At 46.9% G+C, this 18,523-nt stretch overlaps 1 protein-coding gene across 1 annotated transcript in view; it reads right to left on the bottom strand.

Moving 5' to 3' along the window:
- The window catches only part of STAC (SH3 and cysteine rich domain), a 151,701-nt gene that overhangs the window by 89,135 nt on the left and 44,043 nt on the right, over positions 1-18,523 (bottom strand). The window contains exon 2 of the mRNA XM_082728578.1: positions 3,025-3,304. Within this exon, the coding sequence (XP_082584704.1) occupies positions 3,025-3,304 (280 nt within the window). The remainder of the gene's footprint in view (positions 1-3,024; positions 3,305-18,523) is intronic.

Genomic DNA, 18,523 nt, shown 5'->3' with positions numbered 1-18,523 from the left:
GGTCTATCCTCTGAGTATGTTTCTCTGCTTCAGGACAGCAATGACTATTTTCTCCTCTAATAATGATAATGATAATACCAACTCCGATGGACCCCCTTTACTGAGAGCCTTCTGATGCCTGGTACTTTCCCTCTGCCAGTTCACTAGACCATTCAACCCCCCCTGAGGGTGTTATTATTTTCTCCACATAAAATGAGGACACATGCTCAGAGAAGGTGAGTTACTGGCACTCGGTCACATAGCTGCATGGGGTTCAAATCCAGCCTGATTCCATGCACCTGATACTTTCTCCTATCCTCACTCTCTTTCATCATTTTATCTGGAAAGCAAAAGGCTAATGATGCCATGGTAATAGCCACAAGCAAAACATGGGTCAGCATTGTCCACACGTTGTGCACTGAACAGAAAGGTGCCTCTTTGCCTACGCTGAATGAAAATACCTCTCACCACATCACATGACAGAGCCATCAGCTGTGCGACAATCATGTGATTGGTACCAAAGCCCGGATGGAGAGGAATCAACAGAGGCCAGTCTTGTGATCTTCAACCACAGTTTTCTTCCACTGTTGTGGTGGACACTGTTGATACTCTGCCCAGATACTCCTATGGGGTTGGCACAGGCAGAGGAATGGCTCCCCATAGGTGTCCACCTCCTAATCTCCAGACCTGAAGAACATGTTATGTTACAAGGCAAGGGGAAGTCAAAGATGCAGAAGGGAGTAAGGTGGCTAATCAGGAGGCCTTGAGATGGAGAGTATCCCAGTGGGCACAAGAGGGAGAGTCAGGACCAGTGAGATGGCTGTGTGAGAGAGATGCAACCTGTCATTATAACTTTGTATGAACACAGAAGGAGCCACAAGCCAAGGTAGGGGGGCGTCTGTAGAAGCTGTAGGAAGAAAGAACATATATTCTCCCCTAGAGCCTCCAGAAAGGAATGGAGCTCCTGAAGCCCTGATTTTAGCCCAGTGAGACCCACTGTGGACTTTCAACATCCAGAACTATAAGATAATACATCTGTGTTGTTTTAACCCACTAAGTTTGTGATATTCTCTCACAGTAGCAAAAAGCCCCTAATATACCAGAGGCGTGTGTGCTGGCTGCTGATGACTCACAGCTACCTTCCTTCTCCAGAAAATTGCCTTCAGCAGAACATGAGCCACTTGGCCCAGGCCATCGTGGGAGGAGGAGGGAGGCCCACTGAAAGCAGGCTACAAAAGGCTTGCCTCAAAGAAGGACCAGCTGTGCGACCCATGCAGAGCTCCCTCCAGAGCTGGCTGAAGTGGGACCCTACTAAGGCCACTTTCTTATTCAGCCCCCTCAACTGATCACAGTGCACCTAACTCCTCTCTCAAGTTCTGCTTCTAGGGAATCTGGCTCGAGACAACAGTTAGCCTCGGAAGAGATGCCAGGCTATAGGAAGCTGGTGGGGAAGGGGTGGGGCTGGGAGGTGTGTGTCAGGGTAGAAGATCTGGAACATGAGACTGCAGGGCTTATTGGCTTTTGCCTGGGTCCTCACTGGGCCCTGGGGCCAACTTGATCATAAAAGTGTCCTTCCCTACTCCCTTCTCAGAGAAGGGAGTTGAGGGAAATTGGAAGGGGAGGTGAACCATGAGAGACTATGGACTCTGAAAAACAATCTGAGGGTTTTGAAGGGGCGGGGGGTGGGAGGTTGGGGGAACCAGGTAGTGGGTATTAGGGCACGGATTGCATGGAGCACTGGGTGTGGTGCAAAAATAATGAATACTGTTATGCTGAAAATAAATAAAAAATAAATTTAAAAAAAAGTGTCCTTCACTAAAGCATTCATGTCAAAACCCAACCCTGTAGCATCTGGGCTGCAAGGGGGTGGGGAAGGCCTCAGGGTGCTTCCAGGTGCTCCAGGAATTCGATTGGCTACACATCTGGTGGGTCAGCACCATCTTGGGAAGACAGTCCACATCTGGATCTGGATCAGCCCTGCATTTTTCATTTTTCGGCCTCATTTCTGTGCGTGATGCCCTTTAACTTCTCCTACTGGGGGTGGGGTGTGGGTTGGGTAACACCCTCTCTGTGCCCTGATAGCACACACAGGCCTGTCTGTGTTCTGTGGCCACTAGTCAATTACCAGGATTGATAGCTGCTCTTGAAGCAACTGGTTTAAACTCACTCTGAGTCCTGCCCCACCCCCCAACCCCAAACTGCCTTTATGATTTCCTCCATCTGTTTGGTCACTGGGTTCCTGACATAGGAGAGGCAGAAGAGTAGGCATGTGGCTCGGAACGGCCTACCTCTTCCTTGTGGCTGGGACATGTCATAGATCATTTGCTTCATCTGGGCACAACCCCTAAGACTCTCAGGCTGCCCCCATTTCTCTGAGGTACTGTGAGTGAGTCCGTGCCAGGTCCAGACTTGTACGGAATGGTGGCTCAATCACCTTTCCTGCCTGGTTCAGTGCCTCCCCTGCAGAATCATCCTCCCACACCTGCCTATCTGGGTTCTTCCCCTGTAATGCACCCAGCTACAGACTCCCTGCCCAGGCTGCCCCAGACAGACAGTGCCACATGCCCCGTGGTGGATTCTGGGATAGTGTCCCTCAGGTCCCCCTGATGTATCCAAGCATTCCGTGCCCACCTGCCCAGCATCCTGGTTGCCTCCCACTGATTTCCTCTTTGCCCACTGCCCCGGCTGAAGAGCTGCTTTGTCCAGATTATGTCCCTTCCCCAGGGGCTGCCCAGCCACAGCGAGAGTTGATACAGTGGTACAAAGTCCCAGACCACTAGCCTCTGTGCAGTTGACTGTCCAGGGCTCCCTGGGGGGGATGGCTGAAGTTCCAACTGTATCACCATCAAACTTCTCCCTCTGCCCAGTCCTACTTTCCTTCCCCGTGCACAACTATTGTTCTCCAGAACATTCCCAAAACAACCTGCTCTCCTGTACATCTGTGAGGCTCAGAATATGTCCTGGGGCCTGGACTCAGGCTATACCACTCTCACTTGCCTTCCAGGGGGGCAGGGACCCTGGATGTGGAGGTGGGGGAGGCCTTACCCACGATCATGTGGTTGCAGACGTCACAGAAAGTGGGCTTCTTGAAGATGTGCTCCTGAAAGGCGTGGGCCTTGCCGCCAGCCCCTGGGTGCAGGCTGGCCCTGGTGGGTGTGGACGTCAGGCTTCCAGAGGCAGGGAGTGGGCTGGAGCTGGGGCTGACCTCAGCCAGCATGTCGGCCTGTAGCTTCACGTCGCTGTTGGTTCGCTGGAAGAAGTTGTCAGCACTTTTGCTCCGTAAACTCTTGGTCTTGAAAGAAAGTGATCGTTTTAGTTTCTGGAGCTGCAATGCAATGACAGAACACTCTCTTACGATCAGTCATGCAGACTCATGCTGTGGGGGTGAGGTCTGCTCCAGGTACTTCCCTCTTTCCGCTGATACCCTCCACCCCAAGGAGGTTCCCCGATGTTCCTGTGCCTAGTGGGTATCTGGCAGCCCCTTCTCCACCCCGTGCTGAGCCAGACTGCCCAAAGAGGCTCCAAGGTGCTTCTGCTTCTGGCCCTGCTCCTCTTCCCTGCCTCCTTGTGCTATCAAATGTGCTATCAAAACGGCCCATGACACTAGACGTTCGACACCATTTGCCTTCTGAATTGGAATAACTGGAAATATGAAGCATACGACCTTCTGGGCTCAATGGCTGCATCTGCCAGGCCAGGGCCTCTGCTGGTCTTTCTCTCTGACTGTCACTTAGCAGCCACTTGTCCCTACACACGGCAAAGCAGAAGAGGCCACTGTCTGACTCGAATTCATCTGGCTCCACAGAATGGGAGCCAGAAACTCTCAAGCCTACTTGGGTCTGAGGCACATGGATGAGTAATGTGTGTGTGTGTGTGTGTGTGTGTGTGTGTGTTCGTGGAGGACACAGTGTGGGATTTTTGGACTTTCTCTGCTCTTCTCCTTGCCTTGTCTCTTGTTGTCAGTCATGGCAAACTGGATCCTATTCTCCTTTGCCTTGGAACTTAGGGAGAATTAAAACATGGGCTTGGAAAAGTAGTAAATACTGAAAGGCCCGGGTTTGGTCCAGCCTGCACTGCCAACCCAGCCTTCCTACTGGAGACAGAAGGATCTTTTGGAAATACGGATTTCCGTATTTATGAGTTGCTGAACTTGCTGTTTAAATTTTTCACAAGGTTTCCTTTGTTCTTAAATCTAAAGAAAAGCTCCTTGTCGTGGGCTCTAGGGACTGGTGGCTTCTGGGTCCCCATGACACCTTGTAGCAAACTGAACCTTGCTGTCCATGCCAGCCACAGTGGTTCTTTGAAAGTCTGTGGTATTTACTATGCTTTCTCGTTGCCCACCTTTTGTGCATGCTTCTCCCTCTGCCCAGATAAAGGTATAAAGCACTTAGTAGCTTCATGACCTGCAAAAGGTCACTTTACCCTCAAAGTAGTTTCCTTTTGTAACTGAATATCCAGGGGGGCTCTGCCCGTTGTCTAGAATTAATGTCTTTGACCCAAAGCTGCAGACAAAAAGGGGCCAAGCAAACGAGTCTAAAAAAGGCCCCAATCGAGAGTAGTCAAACACCTCTCCAAGACACACAAGATGAGCTGATCTGGCCTTGTCAAGCCACATCACTTCTGCATCAACCCTCCAACCTGTTCCTCAGAGGATCAGGAAGCTGTGGCCTTTCATGCTTGGGGCAGACTGCAAAAATGCTACAATTTTCTTCCATTACCCTTCCCCATTCACCTTTGCAATGTGACTTCACAGCCCCACCCACCAAAGGTAGCATGTTTCTGCACTCCTTGGAGCTCGTGGGTTTAGGGTATTTGACCAAAAAAAAAAAAAAAAAAAAAAGCCGGTTCCAATCCTGTTTAAGCAGGTGCCTGGCCTGCCCTCAACATGCCTTGTGTGCTCTATCCTCCCTCTTGGAAACTTGCCAAACTGCCACAGGAACCAACCCAATGTTGGCCGAAAGATGATGGGAGACACACCCCCAGTCCAGTCACCTCCTTTTATGTGTGCGAGACCAGTGAAGCAGAGCCACCCTGTTTCCCTGCCAGGAATGAAAGCATCCAGATGAGACCAGAAGAACTGTCAGGCGGAGTCCCATCCAAATTGTCAGCTCCCAGAACCATCAATTGAAGAGATGACTGGTGTTTGAAACCATTAAGTTGGGTATCTATTGTCTGTACACAGCAATACATTGGTTCTTCTCACCTTCCTGCCATGGGCTGGGATTTTACTTCTTTGCCCACGTGAGGTTGGCTGTGGCTATATGAAGGCAGAACCCCACTTCAGGGAACTGGCTGGGGAGAAGAACTTGCAGGCCCTACAGAGGAGGTCCACTTAGTCAGCAATGAAGCATCATTAGCCCAGAAAGGGCTGGCCAGAGGAGCAACAACACCCTACATTAAAAGTCAGAAACAATGGGTCGGCCAAGAACCCTGTCTCTTTCCCTTCGCCCTACAGCCCAAACTCACCAGAGGCTCTGCAGACACTGAAGAAGGAAGAGAAGGAGGTACTCATGAGTTATTTTGGAGCTGTTTGTCACTGTACCATAACCTAGCCTATCCTGATGGATATAGGGGAGCAGGGTCATGCGTTCTTAGGAGCCCCGCATTTATTATGAAAGGGACCCTCCATCTCCAGCAAAGCTAAGTGAGAGGGGGCATGAAACAGCTCACTGAGATGGACCCACACCAGCATGAGGGCCAGAAAGCTAGAAAGGAGAACAGAACTTCTTCACTTCCTGTCCTTCAGGCTATCACCTGCGCTGATGCTGGAGGCAGGGGAAGGTTTAAATAGATAAGACTAGAGTTTTATTGTGGACAGATTTTAATAAAGTGACCAGGAAATTAAGGAATGTGCTAAGATTTTGTCATGGGTTGTGCAACCCAGGGCGAGGGTGATTTATCTGAGCAAATATCATCATATAGAGAAATGAAGTCCTGCGTATTGCTTGCCATGAAGTTTAGATGGTTCAATAAACTGGCTTCCCTTGTCTCAGAAGCAGAACAAAAAAAAAGCATCTATCCTGATTTTAATAATAGCAGGTTCATCCCCAGGTGACCCTTGTTCATCTTCCCAACCATCCAGTGAAGGCACTGTTGTTTTTACTACTGGAGAAATGGCTGAGGGAGGTTAAGGGACTTGCCCAAAGTCACACAGCTCATGTGAGTCAAGCCCAGGGATCAGAATTAAATTGACTTTTCTTTAAGCCTACACTCTTTGCACTGACAGTGATTGACTGGTGATGGAAAGGGAACGGAGGAGATCTTGCCCCTCACCCCTGAGAGGGATAGAACTACTTTTGGTGGACAGTGAGAGTGGGAAAGGATGTGCAGTGAGAAAGCAAATCTGATTTTTGGAGAGCTATTTCCCTTGTTTTACAGACTTCAAATTTCTTAAAAATAAAAGAGCATGCCCGTTTAACAAAGGGGAGCAGCAGACTCCCCTTTGGGGCTTCTCTCACACTCTATGGACCCTGTTGATATGCCGGGAAGGTCATGGGGTGCTGTCTATGTATGTCCAGTCTGGTCTCCTTCCTGTGCTCATGTGCTTTATTTCTGACTTCAGAACTTCCCATATATGGTATTCAGTGTTCCCTGGAAGTTTAGCAAGATGCCAAGACACCTGTAGCATTTTCCTTGTCCTGTGGGATGTAGCTGGAACTGTTTCAGACTTTCAGAGCCTCCCTGCCTATAGAGCTGGAGAATTTGCCTTGGAAGCCATTGTGACATTTCTTATTCAAGTGGATAGCTTAAAAGAAATGCTTACAAGTTAAACAAAGTCTGAGCAGTGAGCTCAAAGGAATACATTTTCTCAAATTATTCCTCAAAGAGTAGAGGCCAGATGGGAACATATAAAATACAGAAATAGAAGCAAACCTTGATAATAGCAGATGTCACAAAATGATTAGCTGTGGCAACACTGCTACAGCCCAGCTCCATTTTAAAATAATATAATAATAATAATAATAATAATAATAATAATAATGGGAGAAGAAACATATGTTCTCAAGTATTTTGCCATGTGCTAGAAATTGCTCTATATATTTTAATTCATGTAATCATACTAGTGATCTGATGAGTAAGAGATCATTCACTCATTCAATAATTCACTCAATAAGTATTTATTATGTCACACTATGAGCCAGGCACTGGCCTTGGCTTTGAGGCTATAGCAGTGGAAAAAAGTAAAATCCTTCCCCTTAAGGTTTTAAGGGTTTAAGGAGATAAAAAGTAAATAAATAATCAAAGATGTATATAATATAAGTTTGGCTAAGGATAAGAGGAATGAAGTAAATAAAAGTGGAGCCAGGCTTTAAAAGGTGATGAGGAGGGGCACCTGGGTTACTCAGTGGGTTAAGCCTCTGACTTCAGCTCAGGTCATGATCCCAGGGTCCTGAGATCGAGCCCCGCATCGGGCTCTCTGCTCAGCAGGAAGCCTGCTTCCCTTCCTCTCTCTCTGCCTGCCTCTGCCAATTTGTGATCTCTATCAAATAAATAAATAAAATCTTAAAAAAAAAAAGGTGATGAGGAAGGCTTCTCTGACTGGTGACACTGGAGCAAGGACACATGAGAGGTGAGGGCATGAGCTACTTTGGAGAAGAGCATTCTAGGTAGTGGGGGAAACTACGGGCAAAGGCCATGACAAGGGGTGGGTGTGTTTGAAGAATACCAAGAGGTCAGTGTGTCTGGGGCAGAAGGTTGAGGGATAGATAAAAGGGGCAGAGAAGTCAAGGATTAGCTTCATGCCAGGCCTTGCAGACCATGGCAAGGGCCTCAGAATTTATCCTAAGGGTGATGGTTTTGAGTAAAGAATTTTAAAAGGGTTCCTTTGGCTTCTATGTGGAAAACAGATTAGAGGAGGGCAAGATGGAAGCCCAGAGACCAGTTGGAGACTCTTGCAATCATCCCAGGGAGAATTCATTTTGTCTTGTCCTGCCATAGCTAGGATGCAACATGGTTGAATATGGGGTACAGTTTGAAGGTAGAACAGAATGGGCTTGTTGAGGGACTGGATATGGAATATGAAGGAAAGGGGACTCATGAATGGTTTCAAGGTTTTGGGCTTGAGGCAGTGGGTAGATAGAAGGTCCATTTACTCAAAGGAAGAGTCCTGGAGAAGAAGAGAGTTGGTATGGGGAAGTGGGGTGGGGATGAAGGGTTGAATTGGAGAAAGTAAGTTTGAAATACTTATTAATTCATGTGGAGCTGGATATATGACCTTGGAATTCAGGCGAGAGGTGAGGGTCATGAAGGCACAGGTGGTACTTACAGCCATGAGGCTTGATGAGATCACTATGTAGTTAATGTGGACACTGAATAGAAGTGCTCTGAGGATGGAGACCTGAAGGTCAAGGAAATTAAGGAAATATTTCGAGCCAAGACAATCAAAGAAAAACAAAGGAATCTGAGGAGAGACTGGTGAGGAAGGAGTGAAATCTCTGGGAATAAATTGATTCAAGAAAGAAAGAAGAACCCACATCATCCAATGAAGCTTATACATCACGTAATGTGAGGGTTAGGGAGAATGTCTTTGGGGGATCGTTTGTTTGTTTATTTGAGAGAGAGTATACACGCCCATGTGAGCGGGGAGGAGGGACACTACCGTGGGGGAGGGGCAGTCAGAGGGAAAGAATCTCAAGCAGACTCCATGCTGAGCAAAGAGCCTGATGCGGGGCTCAGTCTCACCACCCTGAGATCACGACCTGAGCCCAAACTGAGAGTTGGATATTTAACTGACTGAGCCATCCAGGTGCACCAAAGGGGGGGGTATTTAATGGTAGCAGATGTAATGATGTGGTAGGGGTGAAGACCTAGCTGATAATTTCAAGAAAAAATGGCGGTGGTGAGCACAAGCAGTTCTGCTCTAGAGAGGGATAGTTACAGGGGAAGGGGATGCAGTATGATGGGTGAGTTTGGTTTTATTTAAATTTGGGAGATTATTTCAGCATGTTATTAATCTGATGCTGTAGAAGAGAGTGGGAAAATGCTGGATTGATGTCTTCGAGTAGATGGGAGGAGGTGAGACCCAGTTCACTGGAGGAACAGTTAAGTTTGGGCTGGAATGAGGTGGTTGATCCATATGGAGAGAGAGAGAGGCAGACAAACTGGTGAAGTCTGTGCTCGTCGGATGTGCTTCTTCTCTTTTGATTGCTTCTTCTTTCTCAGTGAAAACAGAAGCACATCTCCTGAGTGAGGGGAAAAGGGAAAGAGTTGGAAGCTGAGGTGAGAAGATGGAGAAGAGCTGTTTCAGTGCATTTATTAGCACCGTGGAAGGGTGTGGGTTGTACGGAGGGCCTGTTTAGGTTATCACCTCATTTTATAGAGGAGACAATTGAAATTCCAATTTAAATAGCTGGTTAAGTTGCAGAATGAAGATCCACATCCAGGGCTAACTCCAAATCCCCTTAACTCCAAGTCCCCTAAGGTTTCCTACTATTGGGACCCCTGGGTGGCTCAGTCGGTTAAGCGTCTGCCTTCAGCTCAGGTCATGACCCTGGGGTCCTGGGATGGAACCCCATATCGGACTCCCCGCTGAGCTTCCCCATCTGCCTGCTGCTCCCTGGCTTGTGCACTCTTGTGTTCGTTCTCTGACAAATAAATAAAATCTTTAAAAAAACAAAACAAAACAAAACACAAGGTTTCCTACCCTTGGTCTCCTTTTAGGGAAAGCCCTCTGTTTGGTGTGCTTTACCTTCTGGCGCCAGCTGGAATTATCCCTAGTCTGTGTGGTTGCCATGTTGAGCAATACTTCCATGGCAATCAATTGGGGAACAAAGAAATCAGGCTTCATTAGAGCAACGGAACACAGAGAATTACAGCCTGTAGGTGATGGCAGAGGCATTCGCCTGATTTGCTGGTCTGTTCTGCAGAAGCATGTCAGGTTAATTAACCAGCATGTGCTTGGTCATTTCAGCCAGGACCTGAAGTCGTGCTATGTGGGAAAGAGGTGGGTCTGGAGCAAACGCAGCCCCGTCCACACAGGCATAGGTCAGGAGGCACAGTCGCCGCATCCATTTGTTTCCTGTCAAAGTCTCCTCGAGGATCATTTCTTTTGCTCTCTGAGACCCCACCAATAATGTGCTGCCTTTTGTTTCTGGATTGAAATGAGGTCATTTGCAAGGTTGTGTCTCATCCTTGGTGCCCACATGTGATTTACATCCTTGGTTTGTATTTTAACTTTTCTAAAATAGGGATGTGTTTTAATTGAAATGCTCACTCTTTTTTAAATTTTTATTTATTTATTTTAAAGATTTTAATTATTTGCCACAGAGGGAGAGTACAAGCAGGGGGAGCAGCAGGCAGAGGGAGAGGGAGAAGCAGTCTCCCTGCTGAGCAGGGAGCCCAACATGGGACTTTACCCCAGGATCCTGGAATCACGACCTGAGCTGAAGGCAGATGCTTAATCAACTGAGCCACCCAGGTATCCCTGAAATATTCATTTTTAATTTTCTTTTCCTGAAAAGGTATTATTATTTTTTTTTTTTGATTTAATGTTTTTTATAATTAGTCTTTTTTTTTTATTTTACTTATATAGTTTATTTTTTTTTAATTTATTTTTTATTTTCAGCATAACAGTATTCATTATTTTTCACCACACCCAGTGCTCCATGCAATTCGTGCCCTTTATAATACCCACCACCTAGTACCCCAAACTCCCACCCCCCACCCCTTCAAAATCCTCAGATTGTTTTTCAGAGTCCATAGTCTCTCATGGTTCACCTCCCCTTCCAATTATGAAAAGGTATTATTAAACCAACTGCTGACAGCGAAGACTCGGGAAATGAGTTATTTTCCTGCCGTGGTATGACAGTCTGGCGCACTCCCTCAGAAACTCCGGTCCCTTCGCTCTCCGCCAGCCACACAGACTCACTTCCTCTCTTGCAAGTCTGGCTGATGCTTTGGTTCCTCCCACACTCACCCCCTAACATTTTATGTGTGACTGCAGGCAGAGAGCGAGCACTGGGGTTCTGAGAAATGTAATGGCCACGATGAGGACCTTCTCACCATCCTTCTACCCACTCATGGCCTGGTTTCTTTTAAGACACAATATATGCCAGGTCCTGATTAGCTTCTGTTTGGATGGGACTTCACAGTCAGAAATAGTCTTCTTACATCTACCTGGCTTTGTCCTAACAGCTGCAAAAACTGTTGCTAATGAATATGTTGGTAAAGTAACAGTAAGGAACATAGCTAGCTTGGGCAGGACCTCAAGCCCCTCAGCTTGAGTTCTATCCATAAACAGAGAGGAACAGCTCAGCGGCTGGTAGGTCCTTTCCTGCTCTGGCAAGTCAGCACAGTGAGGACATACAAAAGATTTGAAGCAGTCTCTACATACAGGAAATCTAAGATCTAATTCTGGAGACAAGTAGCAATGTTTAAGACTACCCAAGGGTGACACAAGACCCTAGGTTTAGATCATCAAGTGATAAGAAGAGTGTTTTATTTGCTGCCTATTCTAATATGTCAGAGAAGGGAGCTATTAAGGGGCTCGAAGAGTCAGAGACATTCTTTCAAAACTTAAAGAATGAATTGACTTTAAAACAAATAATTGAACTGTACAAGTGCTTTGATGGCATTCCATACATTTAGGTTGTACCCTGTCCCTCACTGTGTGATACAAGACCCTCCCTGATGGGTGAGGGCCTTATACTTGCCAGCAGACCTCTAGTCACACCTCCGCCAGCCTAGGCACACAGACACATCAAGAGGAGCCCAAAGATTTTCAGGGATAGGTAAGCCTTCAGTGCCTTTATTCTGCCCAGAAATGGTATTCCATTCTACTCGGAAAATGCCTGATTCTCCTTAATTGCTTGATTTTTTCTGGCCTCTTGCCTGATCTTCCCTGCAGGTGGACAGGGACTGTTTCTTGTGTGTGACCCAAGTGTGCAGAGTGGAGATGTGTCCTTCCTGCCTTCTGCTCTGGCCTTCTCTTCAGACCATTAGGCTACTCCTAACAAGTGCCTGGCATGTAGTTATGATATTAATTAGACTAGCAAAAAATTACTCAGCTGTTATTACACACCACACTCCATCTTGACGGTTTATGTTAAGATGTCTTTCGACCTTTGTGCTAACCTTGAACTAATGTGAAATAATGTGCCCAAATACACCTGGAAGAAGTGGTTGAGTCAGGATTAGAACCAACAACCAGATGACTTTAGAATCCAAGTCTTAGCCTTTGTGCACATTTGTTAAATGACTGCTGCACAGACTGGCGGGTGGACTGAATGAAGAGGAGGAGCCACATCCAGACTGGAGACTTGGATATGGAGGCAGGAATGAGTGTACCAAGAACACGTGCTCTGGGGCAGTGCTTACAACCAGACTCTCAACATACGTGCAGCAAACCCTGACTGAAAAGCCGGCCTGCCTGGTACCCTAGGTGTGCTGGCATGAGGGGCAAGTGGGTAATGAAGGAAATATGTGTGAGTCCATGTGGGTAGGTGTCCCAGGTGATGACGGTAGCCTGGTGGAAAGAGTGTGAAGTATGGTAATCCACAGAGACCCACTGCAGGTTTTCTAGAAGGAAGAGACAAGTCCTGATAATCAAGTTGTGGTAGGTGTTAGAGGAGGTAATGTGAGAGACATGCCCTGGGATGGACAAATTAGCCAGTTGCTCCCTTCAGCCATATTTCTTCTAAAGATGTTTCTGTGTAGCTCCCAAGTTCACAGATTCCAGAAAAGGAAAAATGTAGTAGCATGGAGCTACTCCGAAGCCCTTGGCACAGTCCTGGCCCTCAAGGGACACATCCTCTCAATGTCCCAGAATCCCCAGCACACTACCATCCCTTCTTGTTGACCTGAGGTTGGGAGAGTTGCTCTTAACCTTCCCATGCATGTGGATGTGAGTGTCACAATCCTGGGCTGTGGCATCACTTTCAGGGATGCGTTAAGATTCCTCTTGGGCAAGAGTACTATATGTGCTCAGAAGAAATACTTAGAGAAGCCAAAGGCAAGGGAAGATGGCACCTCATGGACTAAACTTAACAACAACAATAATAGTAACAATATGGCACTGAGTTCTGGGAAGCACTGAGAAGGGTGAGGTTTGCTGTCTGAGGGATGGAGTCACACTACAATGTACACTGGAAATGAGCTGGGAGTGGGGGCGGGCTGCCATGAAGGAGGTGTGCAAGAAAAGGCAGTGAGAAGACAAATTTAGAGGTGGTGTGGATTTTTAAGTCAGAAAGCTACTGAATAGTATGTGCCACAGAAATCTCTTCCTTCTTCTCAAGATCTTCAGTGAAGTCTACATTTCTCACTAATGCTTTGGTGAGGGAGTACTTTAAGACTTATTTATCTGAGGTAGAGAGAGAGAGAGCATACATGCAAGAGAGCGGGGGAGGGGACAAGAGCGAGGAAGAGAGAGAGACTCCCAAGAAGATTTCCTGCTGAGTATGGAGCCCAATGCTGGGCTTGATCCCACAACCCATGAGATCATGACATGAGCCAAAATCACGAGTCAGATGCTCGACCAATTGAGCCACCCAGACACCCCGTGAGGGGTACCTTTTCAGGGAGAATGCTGACATGGGCATGACCACGTGGATTGACATGGATTCTGTGGCCCATTTTGGAGTATACTCCTTAGCCCCGGAATCCTGCCAGAGAGAGGAGGCACAGAGGCAGGGACTGAGAGTACTGGAGTCGAACAATGTGGCCCATGAAATGGGGGTCACACTGGACTGTGTGATGCTGTGGCCACCCTTCCTCACAGATCCAGCAGTGGCCAGTCCCCTCTCTGCTGTTGTCACTGTTGTGATAGATTCGGAGGAGGGATACAGCCCCAGGGACCACATTATTATTATTATCTATTCCCACGAGCAGACGGAGAGGACTGGGCCCTAGAAGGGCCAATGAACCCAGAGAAAATGGAAAAGTGCAGGCTTTCTAAAAGGGAAAACTGTTTCAAGGGCAAATGAGCTTAGAATTAAATATTCTGATTCATATATTAAGTGATTCTTCTGATTAAGTGATGGACCAAGAAACGAAAGTATTTACATTGAACTGTGCTGGGCCTCATTTATTAATACCACTTTCCCTGGTGCCTTGCAAGCAGGAGGTACTTATTATGGGCTGCGTTGTGTTTCCCGCCCCCAAATTAATATATTGAAGCTGTAACCCTCCATACCTTAGAACATGACTGTATTTGGAAATAGGGCCTTTCAGTAGGTGATTCAGCGGAAGTGAGGCCTTCAGTGTGGGCCCTAATCCAATCTGACTGGTGTCTACAAGAAGAGGAAATTTGGACACATGGACACGAGGAATGCATGCGCACAGAGGAAAGGCCATGGGAGGACACATGGAGAAGGTGGTCACCAACAAGTCAAGGGGAGAGGGCTCAGAGACACGGATACCTTGATCTCAGACTTTCAGTCTGAGATTTCTTCTGAGAGATTTCTTCCGAGAGAAATCTCAGTTGCTCAAGCCACTCCGTCCCTCCTAGTTTGTTATGGCAGCCCTAGCAAACTATACAATGCTCAGTTAAAGCTTGTCAGGGTGAAACATGGTGCTCCTAAAGCTGTCAGTTCCAATCAGAAAGAGCTACACTGAAGCCTTTCCTGCAGGGTCTCTAATGTCCCACATGACAATATGCCCAGCCATGCGTTTCGCTGGGTAATGAGAATGGAAGCCTTGGTAGATTGTCTTGTCCGTGCTGTCTGGCTAGGAATGTCCTTCTTCACACACATCCCTGGGGACCTTCTGCTTATTGTCTAAGTCACAGCTCTAGTGACGGCTCCCAAGGCCCATCCCCAGTCTTCCCTGACTTCTCCATTTATGTGTGCTCTGGGAGACTTAGCATCAGCGCGCCATAACCTGCAGCAGAAATACATCAGCACAACTAACCTTCCACATACTTTCATTTTATTCACTGAGGTCAACGCTTTTCAGGTTCGGATCTCTGACACACCACTATGGGTTTTGGTCTGGTATGGGCATTCTGTAGAATAAGTGATTGAATGAATGATATAAGTGTGTCTGAGTTCTTCTCCTTTAGTAGTGACAAAATGAAAAAGGCGTCATACTTTCAGACTTTTGACCTGGAACAATCTGCTGGCAGAAGACTCCTTGAGTTTTCCTTCTCTCTACTCTTAAACCCTACTTTCTGCCAGTAACCAAGGCTAATTCCTTTTCCTTTGAAAATGTCTCCTGTATTCCCTCTTCTCTCCAGACCATGCCAACTCTGTTTCCCCATCTTATGGCCCCAAGTCTCTCCTTTTGTACCCATTCTAGCAGGCTTATCTTCCAGCAGTCAGGCAGGGTTGCCTGCCTGGCTTTGGCAAGAGTGGGGGGTCAAAGATGGGCATGGGAGCACATCAGGCCTGTGTGAAGGTTTGGAACAGAAGGAAACAGATGAGTGTGCTCTTGTTGTCCTTAGACCCAAAACCAAAGGAAAAGTTCTACTCTCCACATCAGAAAACCGGGAGACAGAACTTAGATGACCGAAGGACATGCAAGGGGCGGGAACATCTTCTATGGTATGTATGTCGACCCTCATGCACGGACAGAGGGAAAAAGAGTCCTGAAGACCCTGAGCAGGTTCTAAAATGTACTCTAGCACTCTGAGACTGCCCCCTGGTGGTGGATGAAGCCAGGGTAGGTGCTGGTCACAGGGAGCACCTGTCTGCTCAGCCTCCCTCTCAAGTATTGTATGGAGAAAGCACTGGGAACTGAGAGGTTGATGGTGGGGCCTTGGCAAAACATAGGCAAGAGCTGGACTCTTTTTTTTTTTTTTTAAAGATTTTATTTATTTATTTATTTGACAGAGAGATAGTACAAGTAGGCAGAGCGGCAGGCAGAGGGAGAGGGAGAAGCAGGCTCTCTGCTGAGCAGGGAGCCCAATGTGGGGCTTGATCCCAGGACTCTGGGACCATGACCTGAGCTGAAGGCAGCTGCTTTACCGACTGAACCACCCAGGTGCTCCAGAGCTGGACTCTTACAGAGAAAGGCCCTGAGCTGATGACCCTTGTGCCCCTGGAGGGCCCAGAAGGCAGTCCTCCAGCTAGTTTCCTCACTCTCCGGGCTCCCAGTCGGTAATGGCATCACCCACTTTATCTAATTTTATCAGGCCTCAAGCCTGGGAATTGCCCTTGACTCCAGTTTCCCCTTCACACTTCATATCCGGTCCATGGGCTAATACATTAGCCAAACAAGAATGTCAAAATACGTGTAGAACTTACTCACTTCATATCACTTCCACCACCGTTATCCCAGAGCGATCTGACAGCCTATCTCACCTGCACACCCGCTTCTTCAAGGCCATCCCGAAAAATGAATCAACAGCAATCAATTTTCTTGCCTCCCTGTACTCTATTTGCCGCAAAATCACCCAAAGTGACCGTTGCAGATGAAAGTCAGGTCATTTTATTGCTCTGCTCAGGACCTTACCGTAGTGTCTCATCACACTTAAAACACACCTCACAACTTTTCTGTTGCCTCCCAGCCCCTCCAGGAGCTGACCTGGGACCATTTTTACCACCCACCTTCATCATTTACACTGCCCCAGGGCCCCAGAGCCCCTCATCTCCATGTTGCTCCACAAAAACACCAGGAACACTGCCACGTGGGGGCTGCTGTCCTCTCTTCCTGCAGTGCTCTTCCCTCTGCAGAATTCACGAACTCCTTCTTCCCATCAGCACAAAGGTCATGTCACAAGAGACATTCCCACCTCCACTCTCCATCTCCCCTACCTTCTTCTGAATGCTTATTGCTATTTATTTTTTTAAGGTTTTACTTTGAAAACCTTTAAACCCCCATAAAATTGGCAAGAATAGTTCTACAAATGCTGATCATGCCCTATGCTCAGGTTTGCGAATTATTAATGTTTTGCAGTATTTGCTTTTTATTATTCTCTCTAAAGTAACAGCTATTATTATGATTGTTGTCATTGGTGCTATTGTTTTCACTACTGAGCTATCTGGGAATGTGCTGCAGATGTCATGACCTTTTATGCCTAAATATTTCAGTGTGCATCTCCCAGGAACAAAGATATTTTGTTATGCAAACTCAATATGATAAATTAAAATTGATGAGATTCTGTTACTCTGCATGCTAGTCATTCTCAAATTTCAAGAATTATACTAATACTGTCTTTCAGGGTATGAAAAATCTGCTTTGGTATCTAATCTAGGATTATGCACTGCTTTTGATTTTCATGTAATTTTTTTTCTTATTGAAGTGTACTTGACATCCACTATCATAACAGTTTCAGGAGGACAACATAGGGATTCAACAGTTCCATACATTACTCTGTGCTCACTGTGATAAGTTAAATCTCCTTTAATTTGGAATAGTGTCTTAGCTTTTCTTTGTCTTATATGACATTTTTATTTTATGTCTTGTAGAATGTCCTTCAATGTCAGCTTGTCTGATGTTTCTTCACAGATTTGGGTTACACATTTTTGGCAGAAATTTTACAAAAGTGATGCTGTGAACTTCTCAACAGATCATATCAGGAGGCATATATGATACTGATTTCTTTCTATTTCATATAATGTACTCCTTTATTTACTTGTTGACTATCTGCTTCCAAAACCAGAAGGTAGTCTCCATGGGGGAGGGACAAAGAATTTTCGCTGTTCTGTTTACTTCTGTGTCTCAGAACCTCAAACAAAGCCTGGCATGTAATAGGTGCTCAAGAAATATCCAAAGAATGAACCAGCTGTGGCTGACTCTAAAGCTCCGATGCATTTAACCACCACAAACAAACAAACAAACAAACAAACAAACAAAAAAGCCAAAACAAAACAAAACAAAACAAAAAACACTTAACCCAGCATCCTTTAGAGAATTCTGGAACATTTCCTTATCCTGTGTATTCTTGAGCAGTTACAGCATGCCAGGCAGCCTCAAGATACCTTGAGCAGCCAGGTTAAGGCCTGCAAATCCATCCTTGGGGGCTCTTAGGCACTTATTTCTAAGGCTAGCCCAGAGGGAATGTCCCTGGACCGGCTGGAGGCTGTCAGAGCGGGGTGGGGTGGAGGGGCAGGGAGCCATAGTGTTGCTGGTCAGGGGAGGGGATGGGTAAGGCTGTGCCAGGGGAGCAGTCGTGCCAAGTGGCATGCATGGCTGTGGAGGGAGGCAAGGTGCTCCACAGGCTCACAGACTCCCTGTCACAGGAGCGGTCAGAGCACTGGAAGTGTGGGCTCTACTCCTCACCTTTCGAGTAGGGCATAATTGAGACCTCCCGGAGCTCCTGTGTGCTAAACTCCCTGCTGATTTAGGAGTGGGGGAGTGAGGGTGAAAGGTGGAGAGGAAATCAGGGGAGACGGACGCTGACTGGAAGAAGGGAGCACAGCTCATTTTCCCAAGGCTGGTTCTCTACCAAAGGCTACCCAAAGTGACTGTTGCAGATGAAAGTCAGGTCATTTTATTGCTCTGCTCAGGACCTTACCGTAGTAATAGCCTGAGGCCTGAGTGGGGGTGTTTGTGGGTGGAGGCGAGGAGGTGGATGGTGGCAGGTGAGCAGAAAGGGCAGTGAAGTAACGGTCAGACGGACATTGTGTTTCAGATGGAGTGAACTTGTATTACCTGAAAGTGAGACCCT

This window comes from Mustela nivalis, assembly GCF_964662115.1.
Source record: "Mustela nivalis genome assembly, chromosome: 1".
Lineage (NCBI taxonomy): Eukaryota > Metazoa > Chordata > Mammalia > Carnivora > Mustelidae > Mustela > Mustela nivalis.
The sequence above is the reverse complement of the archived record's forward strand: the minus strand, read 5'-3'. Positions and strand labels throughout refer to the sequence as shown.